The sequence below is a fragment of the Halyomorpha halys genome, unplaced genomic scaffold, assembly GCF_000696795.3.
Source record: "Halyomorpha halys isolate HHAL.00 unplaced genomic scaffold, Hhal_1.1 Scaffold243.1, whole genome shotgun sequence".
In the NCBI taxonomy this organism is placed as follows: Eukaryota; Metazoa; Arthropoda; class Insecta; order Hemiptera; family Pentatomidae; genus Halyomorpha; species Halyomorpha halys.
Window position 1 is genome coordinate 675,308 of NW_027106548.1, and position 17,853 is coordinate 693,160.

The 17,853-nt window shown below is 26.4% G+C and overlaps 1 protein-coding gene and 1 long non-coding RNA gene across 2 annotated transcripts in view; both read right to left on the reverse strand.

Moving 5' to 3' along the window:
• The window catches only part of LOC136795171 (uncharacterized), a 31,169-nt gene extending 26,023 nt beyond the window's left edge, over nucleotides 1–5,146 (reverse strand). Inside the window, exons 1-2 of the long non-coding RNA XR_010842734.1 lie at nucleotides 5,009–5,146; nucleotides 4,350–4,550 (exon numbers count right to left, since the gene is read on the reverse strand). This is a non-coding gene — a long non-coding RNA (uncharacterized lncRNA). The remainder of the gene's footprint in view (nucleotides 1–4,349; nucleotides 4,551–5,008) is intronic.
• Nucleotides 5,147–10,497: 5,351 nt separating this feature from the next.
• LOC106680124 (regulator of microtubule dynamics protein 1) lies at nucleotides 10,498–17,818 on the reverse strand. Its single transcript, XM_014419632.3, has 7 exons — nucleotides 17,471–17,818; nucleotides 17,205–17,384; nucleotides 16,878–17,132; nucleotides 16,127–16,182; nucleotides 15,908–16,045; nucleotides 12,578–12,692; nucleotides 10,498–10,684 (listed from the first exon to the last, which is right to left on the reverse strand). The coding sequence occupies exons 1-7, from the start codon at nucleotides 17,582–17,584 to the stop codon at nucleotides 10,631–10,633; spliced, it is 912 nt and encodes a 303-aa protein (XP_014275118.1). The 5' UTR covers nucleotides 17,585–17,818; the 3' UTR covers nucleotides 10,498–10,630.
• Nucleotides 17,819–17,853: the final 35 nt, after the last annotated feature.

Here is a 17,853-nt window from a genome sequence, read left to right on the forward strand (position 1 = left end):
CAATTTCCAGTCCTTAACCACGCTTCAATTTCCAGCCCCTAACCACGCTTCGATTTCCAGCCCCTAACCACGCTTCAATTTCCAGCCCCTAACCATGCTTTGATTTCTGGCTGAACTTAAATTATTTTATGTATTGTAAAAGGATTATAAAGCCATCAGGTTTTGGATACACATCAAAGAGCCTTTTAGTTCAAAGCGTTTGTGCTCAGTTGGTATCATTTTGGAGCCAGCAAAACATAAATATTTGTTCTCTCTATGTTTTATTTAATTAAAAGATTTCCCTAACCAATAATTAACTATAAGATACAATAATATAAGATTGGGTGTCTTAAAAATCTAATAATTAGGAGTAAATACTTTATTTCAAATCTTGTCAATTAACTTTAGCGGCTTATTTACTATTAAACATAGCACAAACATCAGTATATAAAGACATTATATATCTCAGTAATTAAATTAACAAGTTTCTGATTAAAATACTAAAACGAAAGTTGAATTTATAGGTTATGCAGTACCATTCATATGTTATTCAGTACCATTTATAGGTTATGCAGTACCATTTATATGAATTTGGATCATCTATAACTTACTTAGCTGATATTTACGTTTCCTTTCATTTGGCCTCTCTTTATCGTGTTTATCTTTATAATGTAAATGGAATGCAATAGCTGAACATATTCAAAAGAACGAAACAAGGGTCTGAATACCTTACTTCAGTGAAAGGGTGTTAGTTGCTTCCTTTGTTTACAATCCATTTCAGGTATTAGGATTAGTGAAAAATAACGAACGTTTGAATCCAGCTTTAGTTGGACTGAATATTCAACACAATTATTTTTTTAATCTATTGATTCCGCTTTAATATTGCCGACATGATATCAAATGAAGTTGTTTCAAACTAAATTCATATATTAGTTAACCTCAGCTCCCCCAAACAAGGCGGGAACAATTACTTCTTGACCAGACTATACAAACCTTTTAAACATGAATTACCCGCCCACTCAACAGGGAATGGACATAAGAACGTATTACTAAAGGAACAAGAAAAAATTCCTATTTGAAAAAATTATAAAGGAAACTGAGGACTATAACAGTCTAATTAAGTTGACCTAATAAATACCGGAGAATCTTCGGACTTATATATAAAGAGCAGATTAAGAGTTAAATGTCAAACCTCAGATTATAACTATGGGAAAATTAGGACATTATTAGACATAGAAATATGGGATCATTAGACGCAATTAACAATTAAGAAATTTTATATCCCCTCTCAAATAATTGTAGAGACATCCTATATTTGCATATACAATATATGTTTATGTGTATATAAGTTCTTTTTTTGTAAAATTAAAACATTGAAATGTATGGTATATTACCTATTAAGTAAATATAAAATAAATGCTTCATTTGAAGAGTTTCTGGTTATAGATTCCAATGATTGATTTAAATATATATCTAATATTTTTATTTTTTAATATCTGTAATATTGCTATTTTGTAAAATGTATTCTAATATTAAATATCTAATACTGAAGATAGCCTGACAGCAGAGTTTCATATGCGAAAAAGTAAAAGATTCCGAGAGTAAATTCGGTTGAAAAACATCAAAAGTATTAAATGTCCATATTTATAAGTTAAACTTTCACTAAAGCAAGAAAGAAGGGAGCCTGAAGGGAAAGAAATTTTCCCTATATTTCCATATATTATATTTATTTGTTAATATTATAAACTAACCTATATAGTTATCGACGTACAGTCTGGTCAAGAAGTAATGGTTTGGGGGAACTGAGCTAAACTATTACCTTCATATCCTTCAATAGAACTTTTTCCTGTTGTGAATTTCAATAATGAGTTTATTTATAACATTTGTGGTGTAGGGGAACAGTAGACGCAATAGGTGTTTAACAGCCCAGAACGTAGCATCTGGCATAGGGGCTTTCGCTCCTTAATAACGTTGAGCAATATTTCCAACACAATTCTTCCAAATAAAATTTCAAAACCCTAAAAATAAAATTTGGGTCTGCTTGGTGAGCAAGGAATAATAAAGGCTCTTTCACTAGATAGATCAAACCAATCTTTCATACAGTCGCCTTCCAACACATTCGTTTTGAAATAGATTCTTACCGAACCCTTTGAACAAATTATTATTTAATCTATACTATAAGGAATAATTTAAACATATTCTGATGAGATAAACCACGAATCTATATCATTTATATGTAAATTTTGGGTGAGGCATCTCATAAAGAAAATATAACAATTGAGACAAAATAGAAATTATATGAATACAAATGAAATAGAAGTGAAACGGATAAAAGACAGATCTAAAAAACAAAATGGACTCCTTGGACAATGAAAAATATTTATCTAAAAATGAAGGAATTTGGAATTGAAAAAATTTCAATTTTCAAACATTTATAATTTATTATAAATATTGATTTTAAATGTTTTTGTATGTTTAATTGTATTGACAAGATGTTTTAACATATAGTTGACATTAATCAATAAAAACCAATATTTAGATTTTTTCTAAATTACTCTCGCCTAACATGCATATTGATTTTTCATTATATCTAGTTATTTTATATTTTGAAACTCACTTCCAATGAATTGTAAATGAAAGGAAAGTTAATTTATCACATATTTAAATATGATTTTTTTTTTTGGTTGTTTGATTTTCTTCTCAATTTTAGAAAAATTATGTATATTTTATCAGTAATCTATTATAGATTGTAGTTTGAACTGTATAATTTATTTGTTTATAGCAAAATTACGGCCTAAAGCATCATTAACTTGATCCTGGACAATGCTCTTGATTTACCGCAGCAATTTTTACTAGGTAGACATTGCTGACTTTGGTTTAGATATCTTTATATTTATAAATTAATTTGGATATTAATTATTAAAATTCATAGATTTTTTATATTCATTTGCATATCTTTATAATCATATATTTATCTAAGCAATTTTTCCAGGCAGACATTGGTGACCGTGGTTTGGATTTCATATATAACAGTAGAATTCCTGTGTTCATTTCTTAGCTATCAAACATTAGAAAGTTAAATCTAATACAGAGCCTTATGAAGAATTTTATTTCATTAATTTTTTTTAGAGCCCTCCAAAAAGATAATAACAAGAAACCTCCCCCCCTCTCCCTCCAGCAATACTTTAAATTATTATAAGGAATTCTTAACTTTATTTTTCTTAAATACTGAAATTATGTAATTTAGTTATTTTTTATATATTTTTTAATAAGCTAACTTCAACAAATAATAATTATATACATATAGTAAAATAATGTGAGATAGTCTTCTATTTAAGGGGCCATAAAGGAATGTTTTACAACCAATATACGAGGAGAAAACAAACAATGATCGAAGCAGCTTCCAAAAATAGTAACCATAGCAGGCTGAAATTTACAACCTGTCTGACTAAAATTAAATAGTTGTAACTAGTACAAAATCAAAACCCATGGATCAATCAATATATTTTAGTAAAAACAGATCATTATATAATATATAAATATATGAAAATGTGTATATATATATATTTTTTTTTTACAACTAGAAATTGTCAAATATTTATCGACTAAATTTTTTAAAGATTTTTACTTAATAAAAGAATTTTTTAAATGAGCATTAAACACTATTATATTTTTTTTTAAAATTTAATCAACTTATAAAAAACAAATTTAGCCAAGAACGATTTTGATGATTTTTTAGTTTTTTGATAAAACCCTAAAACAAACCTAGACATAGACATATTTTAAAAAAATGCAAAAATAAGTAAAGGAGAATGCATTAAAGCAAACTCCTCGGAGGGACCTATTTTTAGTTTATTCGCAGCTAGCAACAAACATAGCATCTATCCATTTTGTTGACATGGAAACCAAAACAGAGCAATCTTTAAAAAGGCCAAGAAAAAATTAAAATACCTAATTTAATTTTAATACATAGTACCTATATTGCACAAAACAACAAATTAATAGATTCTTTAACTTTTTTTTCATAAAAAAATAAGTTTTCCATGATAAATATAATTTTATATTTATAAATATTGTAACCAATAAACTTTTTTTTATAAAGTCTAATGATACAAAGAATCAATAAAAAAAAGTAATCATGAAATAATTTAGTAAAAAAAAATTAGAAATTAATCATATTTATAAATATTATTATATATTAATAAAAGACAAAAACTAATTATATCACTGGATTATTGTCTATTACCGAATGATAAATTATTTTAAAAAATAGTAATAATAAACTGGTTCCTACTACTTCACTGAAAGAAGTGTACAAATACAAATTATAAATTGTTTTAATAAAAAAAAAATGTATATAAGTTACATACCCTGGATATCCGAAGAGGGTGCCCAGCATCAGCACCTCCATTCATGCGAAAGCCCCACGGCGGATTTCCTTCTAAAAAAATTTCCTTCACAGACATTTTCTTTTCAGCGTTTCAGGTACTTCGTTGTCTCTAAAGTCTCATTGATCACATATCAGTCCTTTGAGTGGTTTGATGCCTATGGTAACTCGTTCGTTTGATCCCCTACAACATAACTCTCATGTAGGGGATCGCAACTCGCATAAATAGCCAAATGGGGAATAATAATAAACATCATATCACCGCTAAGATCAGTGTTAAAAATATATTTCACAAGAAAAACAAAAATAGAAAACAATTTTTCAGCATATGATCTCATGAAAACAAGAACAAGCCAAACGCAGCAGCCAACAATCTCATATATTATTTTAAATAATCATCCATATATATATATATATATATATAACACAAATTAGATTTGTTATACACATAAAAATATTATTATATTATATAAACAATAACACGAATATTAGAAATTTTTTTTTTATCAAAATACAAACAAATTTTATGTCAAGACTGCATAAAATATTTTAGCGATAAAATACTTATTTGATGATTTTTTTTTTAATTAAATTTTATGTTCAATATACTAATGATAAATAAAATAAAATATTGTCACTTACAATTTCCATTTTTATTTTTGTTATAACACACAGGTCATTCAATTACAAAACCGCAACCACTTTTCAAAGGAGTCCACATGTGCAAAAAAAAAAAAAAAAAAACCAACACATTTACTCACTTGCCTTAGCTCTATTCTCAATTAATTATTATTACTATTATTATTTTAAATTTAAACTGAAAGAAAAACTACATAAACAATTTTTGATATGTTGAGAGTCAAAAAGCCAAGACACGTTGGTCGAGTGAGGAGGCTCAAGCTAAAATAGAACTATGCTTCAAGTGGTCAGTTTAGACCTTATCACTGATCCTATTAGTCTCCCCTCCCAACTAAATTGTCAATTAAAACGGGTAAATTGGGAAAGTGGCCATCTTACCCCTAAAGTATACAAGTGAAAAATTATCTCTATAAAAGAGAGATTACTACATCCTAAAAATATTAAGCAAATCAAATCAAATGATTGAAATTTAACAAAACTTACTACAATAGATCTGAATTCAAATTTTTAGAAATGAACAATTACAATTATTCAACAATCCATATTTTAAGATTAACAATTATAAATTTTAAAAATTAAAAAAAAAGATATAAAGATCAATGTAATTTCTTAAAATCCACTATATCAAATATTAATTTAAAAATAAATAAATAATTTTAATACTTCGTGCACTTAATTCCACTATATAACTGAAAGTATAATCTACAATAGTCAAACATTAACTATGCATGGCATGTATAGGCTTCTGATACAAATTTTAATGAGTACCTGACCTAAATGCAAAATGTTAATCTGATCAACCTAAATTTATTGAATAATTTAAAAATGAACTCATTATTAAAAAAAATTAAATTAATCATTATTTTAACTTTCGATCACTAAATTTTATTTACTGTTTTCAATACTAAGACAATGAAAGGTAAATACCCAATTTGGAAATTAAATTGCATTCAGAATGAAAAAAAATCCACTTAAACAATGAGATATTCATTACAACTAATTTGAAAATGAATAGTACTTAATAAATTTAACATGATAAATAAAAACAAAACAGGTTCCTATTATTTAATATTCATCTGCCAAGGTCAGAGGAATCAGGGTCAGAGATGCCACCTCATAATATTTACATCAGTTTCCATTTCATTGCCCCATTAGACTCCAACACTCAAAAATAACACTTAAAATTCTCAAATATAGAAAAAGACTTTTCATGAATATTTTAGGAACTTAATTTTAAGCAATCAGATATTCCCATCATATTTAAAACAAAATATTGTTTATTAATATTATATATAATCACAATTAAATAAAAACGAATCCTTAGTGATCAATAGGTCTAGTTATATATACTTTATAACATCTTAAAGTATATAATCTAGTTCATAGAAACATCAAAATACATTTAATTAAATACATAATATCCAACTTACTGGGGATTAATTGGACAGTCTCAGCCAATACCATACACAAAATGAACCAGCGACATTTTCTTAGCAAACATATTAAAGCCCGATTCGGAAAAAATATGACATAGCGAACATTAATGCGAAAACAATTAAAAGCAGCAAAGATCACTATTCAAGTAAACAGCATCATTCAGCTGACTATTTAAATCTATTTTTGGCAACCTAGATTATAAAAAAATTGCTCATAATCTGTTTAATGTTGGATTAAGATATTTTACAATTGTGGAAAACATGATAATAGTTTTAAAAAACGGTCTTTTAAATCGGTTGGCAACTCAGGCCACCGTTACAAGTTTGATAACTTTACTACAAAGGTTATGACCATTCTGATAACTAGGCCCTTAGTGGCGGCATCTTACGGCTAAATATCCAACTATACAAAGGGCTGTGAAAATTATAAATTAATATTATTCACAATAAAATGTCAAAGATATAGTTTAAAATCAAACTTGATGTCTGTTGAATAATTGAATAATAAAATCCTAGCGTTAAAGTAATGTTTATGACTGAAAAAAAGTTTTATTGTAAAATGTATGAAAATCCACTATTGTTATAACAGATGGTCTGTTTTGCGGTTGAGAAAAGCAATTAAGAAATAGTTTTTAACTATTTATTTTACAGCCAGCTATTTCATTTAATCTTTTATCACTATTTATTTTAATCATCTCATTATTATTTATTGGCACATATATCTTTTCATTTTTTTGAGATTGGTTTAATTGTTTAAATAAACTAATTACTATCCAATTCAACACCCTTTGTTATTCCTTTAAATGTACAATGCTCCGGCCAATCAGGCCATCCTCAAGGACAATCTTAAATATACATTTACATCTTACATCCAACAATTTAAAAAATTTTTTGGAGGCTATTATGCCCAGGTCACTAATTTCAGTCAAACACCCTATTTTGTCACTTTTCTATTAAATTTTAAAACTTTTATTAAATGTAATCACTCTTTTATAATACAATTGATAATAGTATTAAGTTAATCTGTAATTAAAAGTTTTAAAATTTAACGGAAAAGTACCAAAATAGGGTGATTTGACTGATATTAATCACCTGGGCATGATAGCCTACACAATTTTTTGAATTGTTGGATGTGAGATGTAAATTTATATTTAAGATTATGGTTTGAGGATGGCAGATTGGCTGGAATGTTGGACATTTAAAGTAGTAATAAAGAATGTGTTCATACTTAACTTGGATACACATTATTTTATGTTTTAAAAAAATTATTAGTTTACACTACTTTTTAATAGCTTTCCTTAACTACAACCCAGATCATCTTCAAATTCTCATTTTTGTTTACCCTCTACCTGATCATTTCTGACAAATAGAATAGATCTACAGATTACTACCCTATTCTAGCCATGGTGGAGAGGTCAAATTCTCATTCCATGGAAACATTACAAAATAAAAATTAACTCTCCAGGACAGACAGGGATCGGTGCCACTGCATATTGCTAAAGTAGACACTTTAAATCTCTCGGCTATGTTTTTATTTGGGTTGTTATTCAATTATTGTTATAATTGAACTATGGTAGTGTGTTTGTTTAGCATAATTTTTTTCTTTTGAAATTAAATTTAATTAATAAAGGAATGACTGAACAGCATTTTAAATTGATTAGCCCACATTATTTATTTCAGCATTTTAAATTGTGAAGTAAAAAATATGTTCTGACCATATTTTATTTAAGAATTAAATACAATTAAAGACATATATATCTTATTTGCATTTATTTATTTAAGAAATACATATTTTATTAGTATATATTTATTTAATAATTGAAACTTTATTTATTTATAAATTAAAGTCAAATAAATATATAATTATATGTTACATTGATGTATTCAATCCTGATCAGTGAAAAATAGTTCGAGAGTTTGGTTTCATGACATATAGATCTTGATCCTATTTGAAATATCTTATTATTATCTCTTTTTTTTCATGCGAGATAATATATTTTTAAATTATAATGAAATAGAAGAAAACTATGTTTTAGTTTTTTTTTATTATTATGCAATATAAATGATGATTTGTATTTATGTGTTTTTGAACTATTTTATTTTAATTATACATATATAAATAATTGACCGTAATATTTCAAATACAGTTTTATTTTAATGTTTATAACTCTATTGAAGCAAATTTGTACTTTTTTTTTATTTAATTGTTTAATCTTACTTATTTTTTTTATTATTTTAAAATTTTGTAAATAACTTACAACTATGTTGAGGTGTGGCCAACTCTATGTTATGTGGTATGTATAACCTATAATTTGTTATTGTGCATTCTAGTATTCCTGATAATGGGACTGTAGTAAGCCTGATGATGAGGCATGGGGTGATGGCTCAGGAATGCGATTATGGATAAATTAAACAATGTTATAAATGGAAGGAACATAATTTTGTAAGCAAATATTTTCCATTCCCAAAAAGTCCTCTCAATTTTTGACAAAAATTATTTTTATCTTAAAAAAAATTATTAAACAACAAAACAATTTTTTTTTATTTAATCTCTCTAAATAGCATTTAGCATTCAGCATTTCTAAGGCAATTTAGTATAATAACCATTTTGAATAATGTTTTTCCACAATTATCAAAGTTTGAAAAAGATTTTCTAATTATTGGGAAAGGGGGAGGGAATGACACCTCCATGCAAACTTGTAACCAATATTCTCCAACCAGGACTATTTAGGGATCATATCCTCAACCAAAATTAAAAACCAACATGAATCTGCCTCACTTATATCTACACCAATCATACAGGCACCATAGAAAACAATTGAAGATCTACCTGGCTTCGAAAGACTGACTTGGTTAGACATAGGAGTACTTCAATGGAAATTAACCACATTCATTCATTAATTTGATCCCTTATGAACAATCAGTGAGTGAACATAAACTCAACCAGAATCAAACATGAAAGTAGAGAAGAAGTAAGGCAGACATGGCAATGAATGAAGAAAGAAAACAAGCAAGCAAGATCCATCCAGTCAGCATATAACTATGGCAATATTGAATGATCAATCAAAATCATTTATTCTAAAAGAAAAATTTCATTCAAAGTAAAAAAAGAAACAGGATATCTCACTTTGGCAAAGTTTAATTCTTTTATTTGTATCACGTTCTATTTTTCATTTTGTGTATTTAATTTTATTGTTTTGGTTAAAGTATATGTCAAAAATACAATGTAAAGTTTATTTGGTTTTGGGGTGTTAACTTATTTCCTGTCAAAATAATTTATATAAATTTCAGCTTTATTTTATTTTCTTCTTTTTTTTTTTAAAGACAATATTTTTTATTTGAATAATTAATCTGAAGTACTTCAGATTATGTCAGGGCCACCAGAGTACTGAAGCAAATTATTATGCACTCTCAGAAGGCCTATATACCAAGTATTCATTAATATTCTCAATGTCACCCTGGTTACATTAAGGAAGTAGGAAGAAAAAATAGACAATAGGTCACAATATAGAGACACTAGAGGTTATCTAAAGGGCACCAGCCTTACTTAAAGTAATAAATAAAATGACTATATTCAATAACTACAAACATAACTGGATCGGAAGATCGTTGATTGTGTGTGTAATTAACAAACGGAATATGGCTCTTATTAAAAAGTTTTATATTACTTGACCAAACCCCGACCATCTTCCTTTTATTATTTATTATGAATATAACCATTTGTAAACCATATTTAATATGCAAATAAAGCACATTATTTTTTCACAGGTTATTATTTTATGTCATTTAAATAAAATTTCAATTAAATTATGAATTCACCAATTATATATATAAAATTGACTTTGGGATCGTTTTTGCTATCAACTTGAACAGCCCTGATGAAGTTCTACAAAGTGGGGCGAAACATTAGCAAAATAAATAGTTGTTAACTATTTTTGTTTCTCTTTTGACCGCAAGCATGTCCATTTTCTTCATAATTTGAAAGAGAAATTATTTATTATTTATAATTGAGTAAAGTAACTAAAAGAAAGGTTATGGGAAAATAAAAAGATACTGTTAAGTATATAAAAAGTTTTTTATTCAACAAAATAGCTAAACATATATAAGATAAAAAATACTGATATTCAATTTATTTATATCATTAAACTCATATAAACATACATTATTCATACATCACCATTACCTTCTTTCATTTTTTTATAGCTTTAAATTTTTTCAACAGCTCACATGCCTCTTTGTTAGCCTATGAAAAAAATATATATAAAATTATAAAAAAAACATAAAATTATAATATATATATATATACATATAAAAGAAAAATAGTAAAACTGTTTAATTATCTAAAATTCATTATAAAGCAATAAGGAAATCGAAAATCTCGAATAAAATTAGTAAAGCCATACAACATTTTATTATAGATGTAATTCAAGATAAATATTATTGGATATATTATTGACCATCAATAGCAATACTCATCATTTTTTCCTCTTTTATTTTATTATTACTGGAATATAACTTAAAATTAATGATTTGCTAGAGGATTTAGTTTTGTTGCCTTTTTATTCTTTTAATTTTTAATTCTTTTTTACATTGCTTTTGATCTTCATTTAAAACTTGCAAATTTGAATATAAACATCAATAGCTTCTCTCTCATTAATTATTTTTAGTTCTTTTTTTTAAATTTATTTCTTTTTATATTCTTATTATTATTTTTTCATTTTTTATTTTAGTAATATTTTATGATTTTTAAAATTTTGTATTTTACTCTACATCACTAAAGCCCATTTCCAATGCCTGTAATATTATTTTAAAAGGATAAGTCCCAGAATAAGTAAATATTATTATTATTAAGGTGATAGCTTCATTTTGGCCTTTTTCAGTTAGACTCAGTAAATTCAGTTAGACTAGTAAAAATAATCATCCTTTCACAAAGCAAAAAAGTGAGTAGCTTTAGCCATTAACTTCCAACATTTTTGGCTAGATAAGAACACTTCCTCTTGACCATGCTGCAAAAAGGATGAAGCCCCGAGCCCAGAAATATGTCACAATAGCCAACAAGTCCTACTACAACAATTTATTATATTATTGAAAGTAAAATTACACAATCTTATACTTCATAAAAAAACAGAACTGTGTATGTCAATATAACGGATACTGAGCTGCAGAATGACTAAATTTTATTCTTTAGTTACATATAGGGGTTACTATAAAGAATAAGATTATATATTGTTGTGATATTTTAGGTCATTTGTAAAATAAAATCATAAAATATTAACTGTTGCCATTAACAGAGTAGAGACACTGGAAATTGAACACAATAAAATATGACTATTGTGAAAAATATATTAAAAGTTAAACAATATTAATAATATAGAGAAAATATTGGCTATTTTGATGATAAAAGCTTATTGTGTTAGCTTGTGTATGTTAAAAAGTTATAATTTATTTCATAAGTTTGAATTAAGAATTATTAAAGATTTAAAAATAATTCATTTGAAATATAGGATTATTAGACGTCTTAAATAGCATATCACTTTATTGTATTGATAAATAACATTTATTTATTCATTTGTATGTTAAATGAATATTTCATAATTATAAGTTATAAATTTACGTATTTGAATATTGGAAACCCAATTTGTAGACTCGTTCAAAGAATACCGATTCATTGAGCCTACTACATAACAATCAATGTGATTTGAGGAAACGTATTCCAACAATGAATAAGTGAACATAATGAACGTATTCAAAAATGGATTGACCGTTCAATAATGACTCTAATAATGCCTGTGTGCGGAAAAAAGGGATACAAAAAAAATAAATAAAAGAGGTATCAAAACAAAAGGATAATCAATAACAATAACAAAATTATAAACAGAATAGAAGAAACTAAGGTCTAAGCCACCACAGAAATAAATCAATACAGGTATATAGATCCAGACATTCATGAGATCAAAATTGAGCATAAAAAAGTTCAAATTAAAGTGCATTCCTGTCTGAGATACATCAGCAGTCAGTTTATTTAAGAATGGTAACAGATTGAGGGAACAACTTAATAATTGGCAAACGATCAACAAACAAACTTAGGAACAAACAAATCAAAATTAAGAAATGGAATATAATTAAATTAACTTACTAAGTGATCATCATCGGTGGCGATGGGATAATGACAAGCCAAATCTAAATAATATCTTGCTTTATCTTCTTTCTTCAATTTAAGATATGTTTTTCCAAGCATCAATAAATTCTGGCTACGAAAAAAAAAAATATATAAGTTAATAGTTGACAAAAAACTTGTTTATTAGTGCCGTTTTGACCAGAGTGTAAGCCTTCGTCAGGGTTGAGAACAAAATACAAGAAAACAATCATAATGAATAAAAGGGATTACAGAATAATTATAAAAGAACTAACATTATGGATACATAAATAGTGTTGAAAGACACGATTAATTTCAGTATTATAAGAAGATAGAGGTTGTATGAGAAGAGTACTATTAAAATTAAGTAAGAGGAAAGAACAAATAATAAAACATATTTGAAAAGCTAGTTAGTAAATATATGCACAAAATGAAAATTATTTAAAATAAAGTGATATAAAAAGTGGGAAATAAAACATGTATGTAGGTAATTAAATATGTAAGTAAAATTACAGGAATTAAGAAATAAAATATAAAGTTATATAATCCAAAAGGTATAAAGAAATATGAACATTTTAATTTAATCATAATAATGTAAAATTAAGGTTTTGGAAAAAAATGAGAAAGAAAATATAGATAATTAATGAAATATGTATTTAAAATATAAAGTTAAATAAGTATAAAGACAAAAGGAGGAATTAGTAAATATTAACAATAATAACATGTGAACATAACTTAATAATTTACATTATATATAACTTAATAAGTATTATTATTATATTATTATACATTATATTATTTCTTTTATTCATTAAGGTTGTTATCCTGTTTTTGTTCTTGGCCCTGGTGAAGGCTAGCAACTCTGGCTGAAACGTTGGATCTAATTAATAAGTTTTACTTATTTGTGTTCTTCACTGATTGCACCCCCTACCACCTTCTCCCCATTAAGAAAAATAACAATTGCAAAATTAATTTTGAGGAAAAGACTTCAATGATCATCTCAAAAATATGACAGAAACCAGATTTCAGATTTTATACATGAACCTGACCAGGAGAAATGATTAGATGATTAACAATAATGATAGAAAAAATTGTATTTTATTTTACATTCTTACAAAAGAATAAACTAAAAATAATAATCACCTTTAAACCAAAACCTTAAGTTGATTAGATAAAAATAACTCATGATACTGAACATCTGACTCTCTACAAGTTTTGTTTTTGAGATCCTGAACTGAATAATGGAGAAGTACTCAAAATTTTTTTAGCTTGATATTAACAAGTAACATTTATAAATGATAAAGTTTGTCAAAAACAGGAGAGCAATTTATGAATGATTTAAAATAGAAGACAAAAAACAAGATTTTTTTTTTTTCAAAATTATGTTTTCAGTCTAAAGAATAAAAAAGTTAGATTATTACTCAAAACAGATATCAATCCTTCCATTATTAAATCCCTAACCACCCAAACCCAGGAGTTTCTAACCTTGCTTCCTGTTTCATTTCTAACAATCCCCTGAGGTGCCTGAAAAGAAGATGTCCTCAAGACCTCCCTAATGTACAAATGTTATTAGAGTGCTACCAATGAGCAGTTTCTCTACATGTCTGTATCATACCATTATAATCTTAAATCAAATTTATTAGATGTATTTTTAAATAAATAAAGTTGTAATTTTCAATAAATAAATAAAATGATTACTACATTCCGAGATGGGACACCCTTCCTCATCCTGACCAACAAGATCTTTCATGAAAGTTGGTCGTCAAAGCGGGGCTGTGGACTTGGATTTCCTGAGGGGGAAAATAATTTAAACTATTTCTTAATAGTCTTGTTGGCCGCAACCTGGACAATCTCCTAATTTACATATGAGCAATCTTCTAAATATAATTTTTTTTATGAGGAGAAGATGATTGGGGTTACGGTCAGAGAATAACAAAAATAAGCTAAAATACTTATTTATTAGTGCCGTTTTGACCAAAATTTCTAGCCTTCATCAAGGTTAAGAACAAAAAACAAGATAACAACCAATGAATAAAAGGGTATATAGAATAATTAAAGTAAAAATTGTACAGAATGAAAATAGATAAAAATACTCAATTTTTATCTATTTTCATTATTGAGGCTGACTTCTTATGAAAAAAATATTTTATTAATTATTATATTTCCTTATTTCCTATTGTTTCAATTTATTTACTTCTTTATTTATTTTTTTATATTATAGATATTTTTATTTATTCACATAATCTTTACATAATTTGGATGTGAACATGAAGAGCATATTATATATTATATATTTCTCGATTGAATTATTAATAGAGCTCATATTATTAAAAAAAGTAATTTGCTTAGATAAATAATATAAAATTGTTTTCATTTTAAAGCTGATAAACACTTTTTTATGGCGCTTACCAACAGTAAATACCATGGCTAATTTTAAAATAGGATTCTCTCAAGGTCAATGCAATGTAATTTTTTTTTCTACAAATGAAAGTAAAGTTTTCTCATTACAAACCAAACATTATAAATTTAGCAAAATCTTTCATGATAACCAATTTAATTTAAAATTTTGAACTAACAAGAATGTAACTTTACTCAATCATAACTTATGTATATATGTTGAGATACTTCAAATTATTTTATCTATAAACTATAAAAATTTAATTATTTATAATTAATTAAAGATATAGGATTACAATAAAAAAATTTCATAAATTGATTTCTAACCTAAATAAAAATGAGATATTTATATTATTTTTCTTCTAATTTTTTTTTTTTTATATCCTATCAATACTTTACTACTATGTCGAGTTGTGGTCAATTCTATTTGTATAAATGCTACCCCAATAGCAAATAAATATGGATATATTCTTATTTATTTATGTTTGTAACTGTATTTCAACATTCATCGGGACATAACACATTGAAATAAAACATAATTGCTGCTAAGCCACAAAGACATGTATTTGCAAACTTGGCTGTCTTAGCAGTTGTTGCATTATAATGTGGTTTTATATCCATTTTTCAATGCCATAAGACATAACTGAATATGTGACACAACTAACCAAAAATACAAAATGATCGATTGATGTATGTCAAAATTGGAAATCAGCTGCAAACTTACAACTTCCACTATTATTAAATAAAATTTTCTCAAAAATATTTCGATACATTTGGCATTGAACCTATGATATAATTATTAATCTCATTATAATTCTGTTCATATATAATTTAAATTTTTTACCACTTAAAATTTAAGAGCAGTTTGCATTAATAAGTGAGTAGAGTAATTAAAAAAAAAAAAGAAGTCATTAAACTTATTAAGTTATCTACCTATAAAATCTGGGTTCTATTTCTTCCGCTTTGATAAAATAATCAAGTGCCTCTTCATAAGATGATACCGGTGGCGCTGCAAACACGGTAGATGCTATTTTCCTCTGATACCAGGGCATATCAGTTATTTGATAACACCTAAAAAAAACAAATGAAATATGATTATTAAGTATGAGTCTTATATTAAAAAAACAAATCATAAAAAAATCATATGTTTACCACAAGCCCAGCATATAAAGGGTAGTGGCATCTTTAGGATTTAACTCAACAGCTTTCTGCAATTTTAAAATATAATTAGAAAGCTTAAACAAAGAGGAACAACAACTTGAAAAAATGCAGAAGTAAATACAAACAAGACAAAAATAAATTAGTGCTCGTCTGTTTATTATTAGAATTAAGCTGAGTCCACAAAGATCTTTATCTTAACTGTAGCTCAATACAGTTATATATCAACAATCAGCTGCCGATATCTTCTATCCAAAAATTTTTCATTTATATTTTTATATTCTACATTTCCGTGTGTACTCTATCTGCAATAAACGAAATTAAAATGACAGATTATTACTAATAATAGTATAAAAACCTGTAAGAAACATTCTATTATTTTATATGCAAATAAAAAAAAATAATAATGTTGTTAAATGTTAACAAATTTTTTTTTGTTTATCTAGTTACTTAATTTCAAGATAGGAAGTATTGGCAGCTAACCATTGATGTGTGTATATCTATTTATACACATATATGAAGTTTATTCAATTTATGTAGTAAAAATATTGTTTTAATTTCTAAATATCTTGAAATGTTCTCAAATGACTATATCCCTAACGTGAAATCAGTAAACAGATCCTTAGAGTATTTTTAAAAAAATCAGATATAATAAAATCATTAAAAGCAAAATCCAGAAATACAACAATACTTTTAAAAATATTTTTAAATTTATTTCTTACATTGTACTTATACTAATACATACCAGCATATGATTTTTTACTGAATCCAGATGAGATATTCTAGCTTTGATACCATCATAAGCAGTTCGTGCATCTAACAGAATCGACATCCATTTATGATTTGCGAAATTGGTTTCATCTAAAGCAAGCGAGCGACTTATTATATCAAATGATTCAAAAATAAGAGCTTTTTTCTCATCCGGCTTCATATCATGCTCTTGTGACATATTATACAAAACTCTGCTAAGCCTCCAGAGAACTTCCACTTCAGATGATTCCTGCAAAAGAAAAGAATTATAAAAAAATATGAATATTATATAAAAGCATGAATATAGATCAAGTTCTAATGCCTCATATTGCTTCAACAGATCGTAAACTTCTTTGTATTTGTTTTGTTTATACAATAAATCCGCTTCCTTTATTTTCACTTTTATTTCTTCCTCAAGTTCATTTTCTTCAACGGGATCATCAGGCTTTATATTAGATGTAAAAATTGACAAGGAGACTAGAAATACTCCAGCACTGTATTTCTGCAACATTGAGATATCATAAATTAAAAAAAAGTTGTATAGAAGTTTTCAAAACTGAGATAACTTTTATTATAAGAATTACTTACATTTCTATTACATAATAATTTCTGCCGGTTAAAAGTTTGAACAGCTACGGGTTTTAAAAGTTTCAACCCGCTATAAGCTAAATAAAAGAGGCCTCGACCCTTACTTGGCAGCATCTTGTTTACGACTGAAGGTGACAGGAGTCACGCAACCATTTATCTCTAGGCTTTATTTCCAACTTGGGAATATGAATTATTCATCAATATTTAACAATATATAATACCATTCAATTTAAAAAAACACTATGGAGAGTTAAAATCAATATCGGCGATTAGAAAGTTTACCGTTTGTAACTCCCGCGCTTGAAAGCAGATATTTACACTAAAAATAAACATTCTTGAATAGGTAATTTTTTCTTTAATTTTTAATTTTCAAATTCAAATAG

Coding starts and splice junctions, on each gene's coding strand:
- LOC106680124 (XM_014419632.3), bottom strand. CDS start 17,584: ATGCTGCCAAGTAAGGGTCGAGGCCTCTTTTATTTAGCTTATAGCGGG. Junction 16,183..16,877: donor CAGTAAAAAATCATATGCTG/GTATGTATTAGT, acceptor TTAAAATTGCAG/AAAGCTGTTGAGTTAAATCC. Junction 10,685..12,577: donor CCACCGATGATGATCACTTA/GTAAGTTAATTT, acceptor TTTTTTTCATAG/GCTAACAAAGAGGCATGTGA.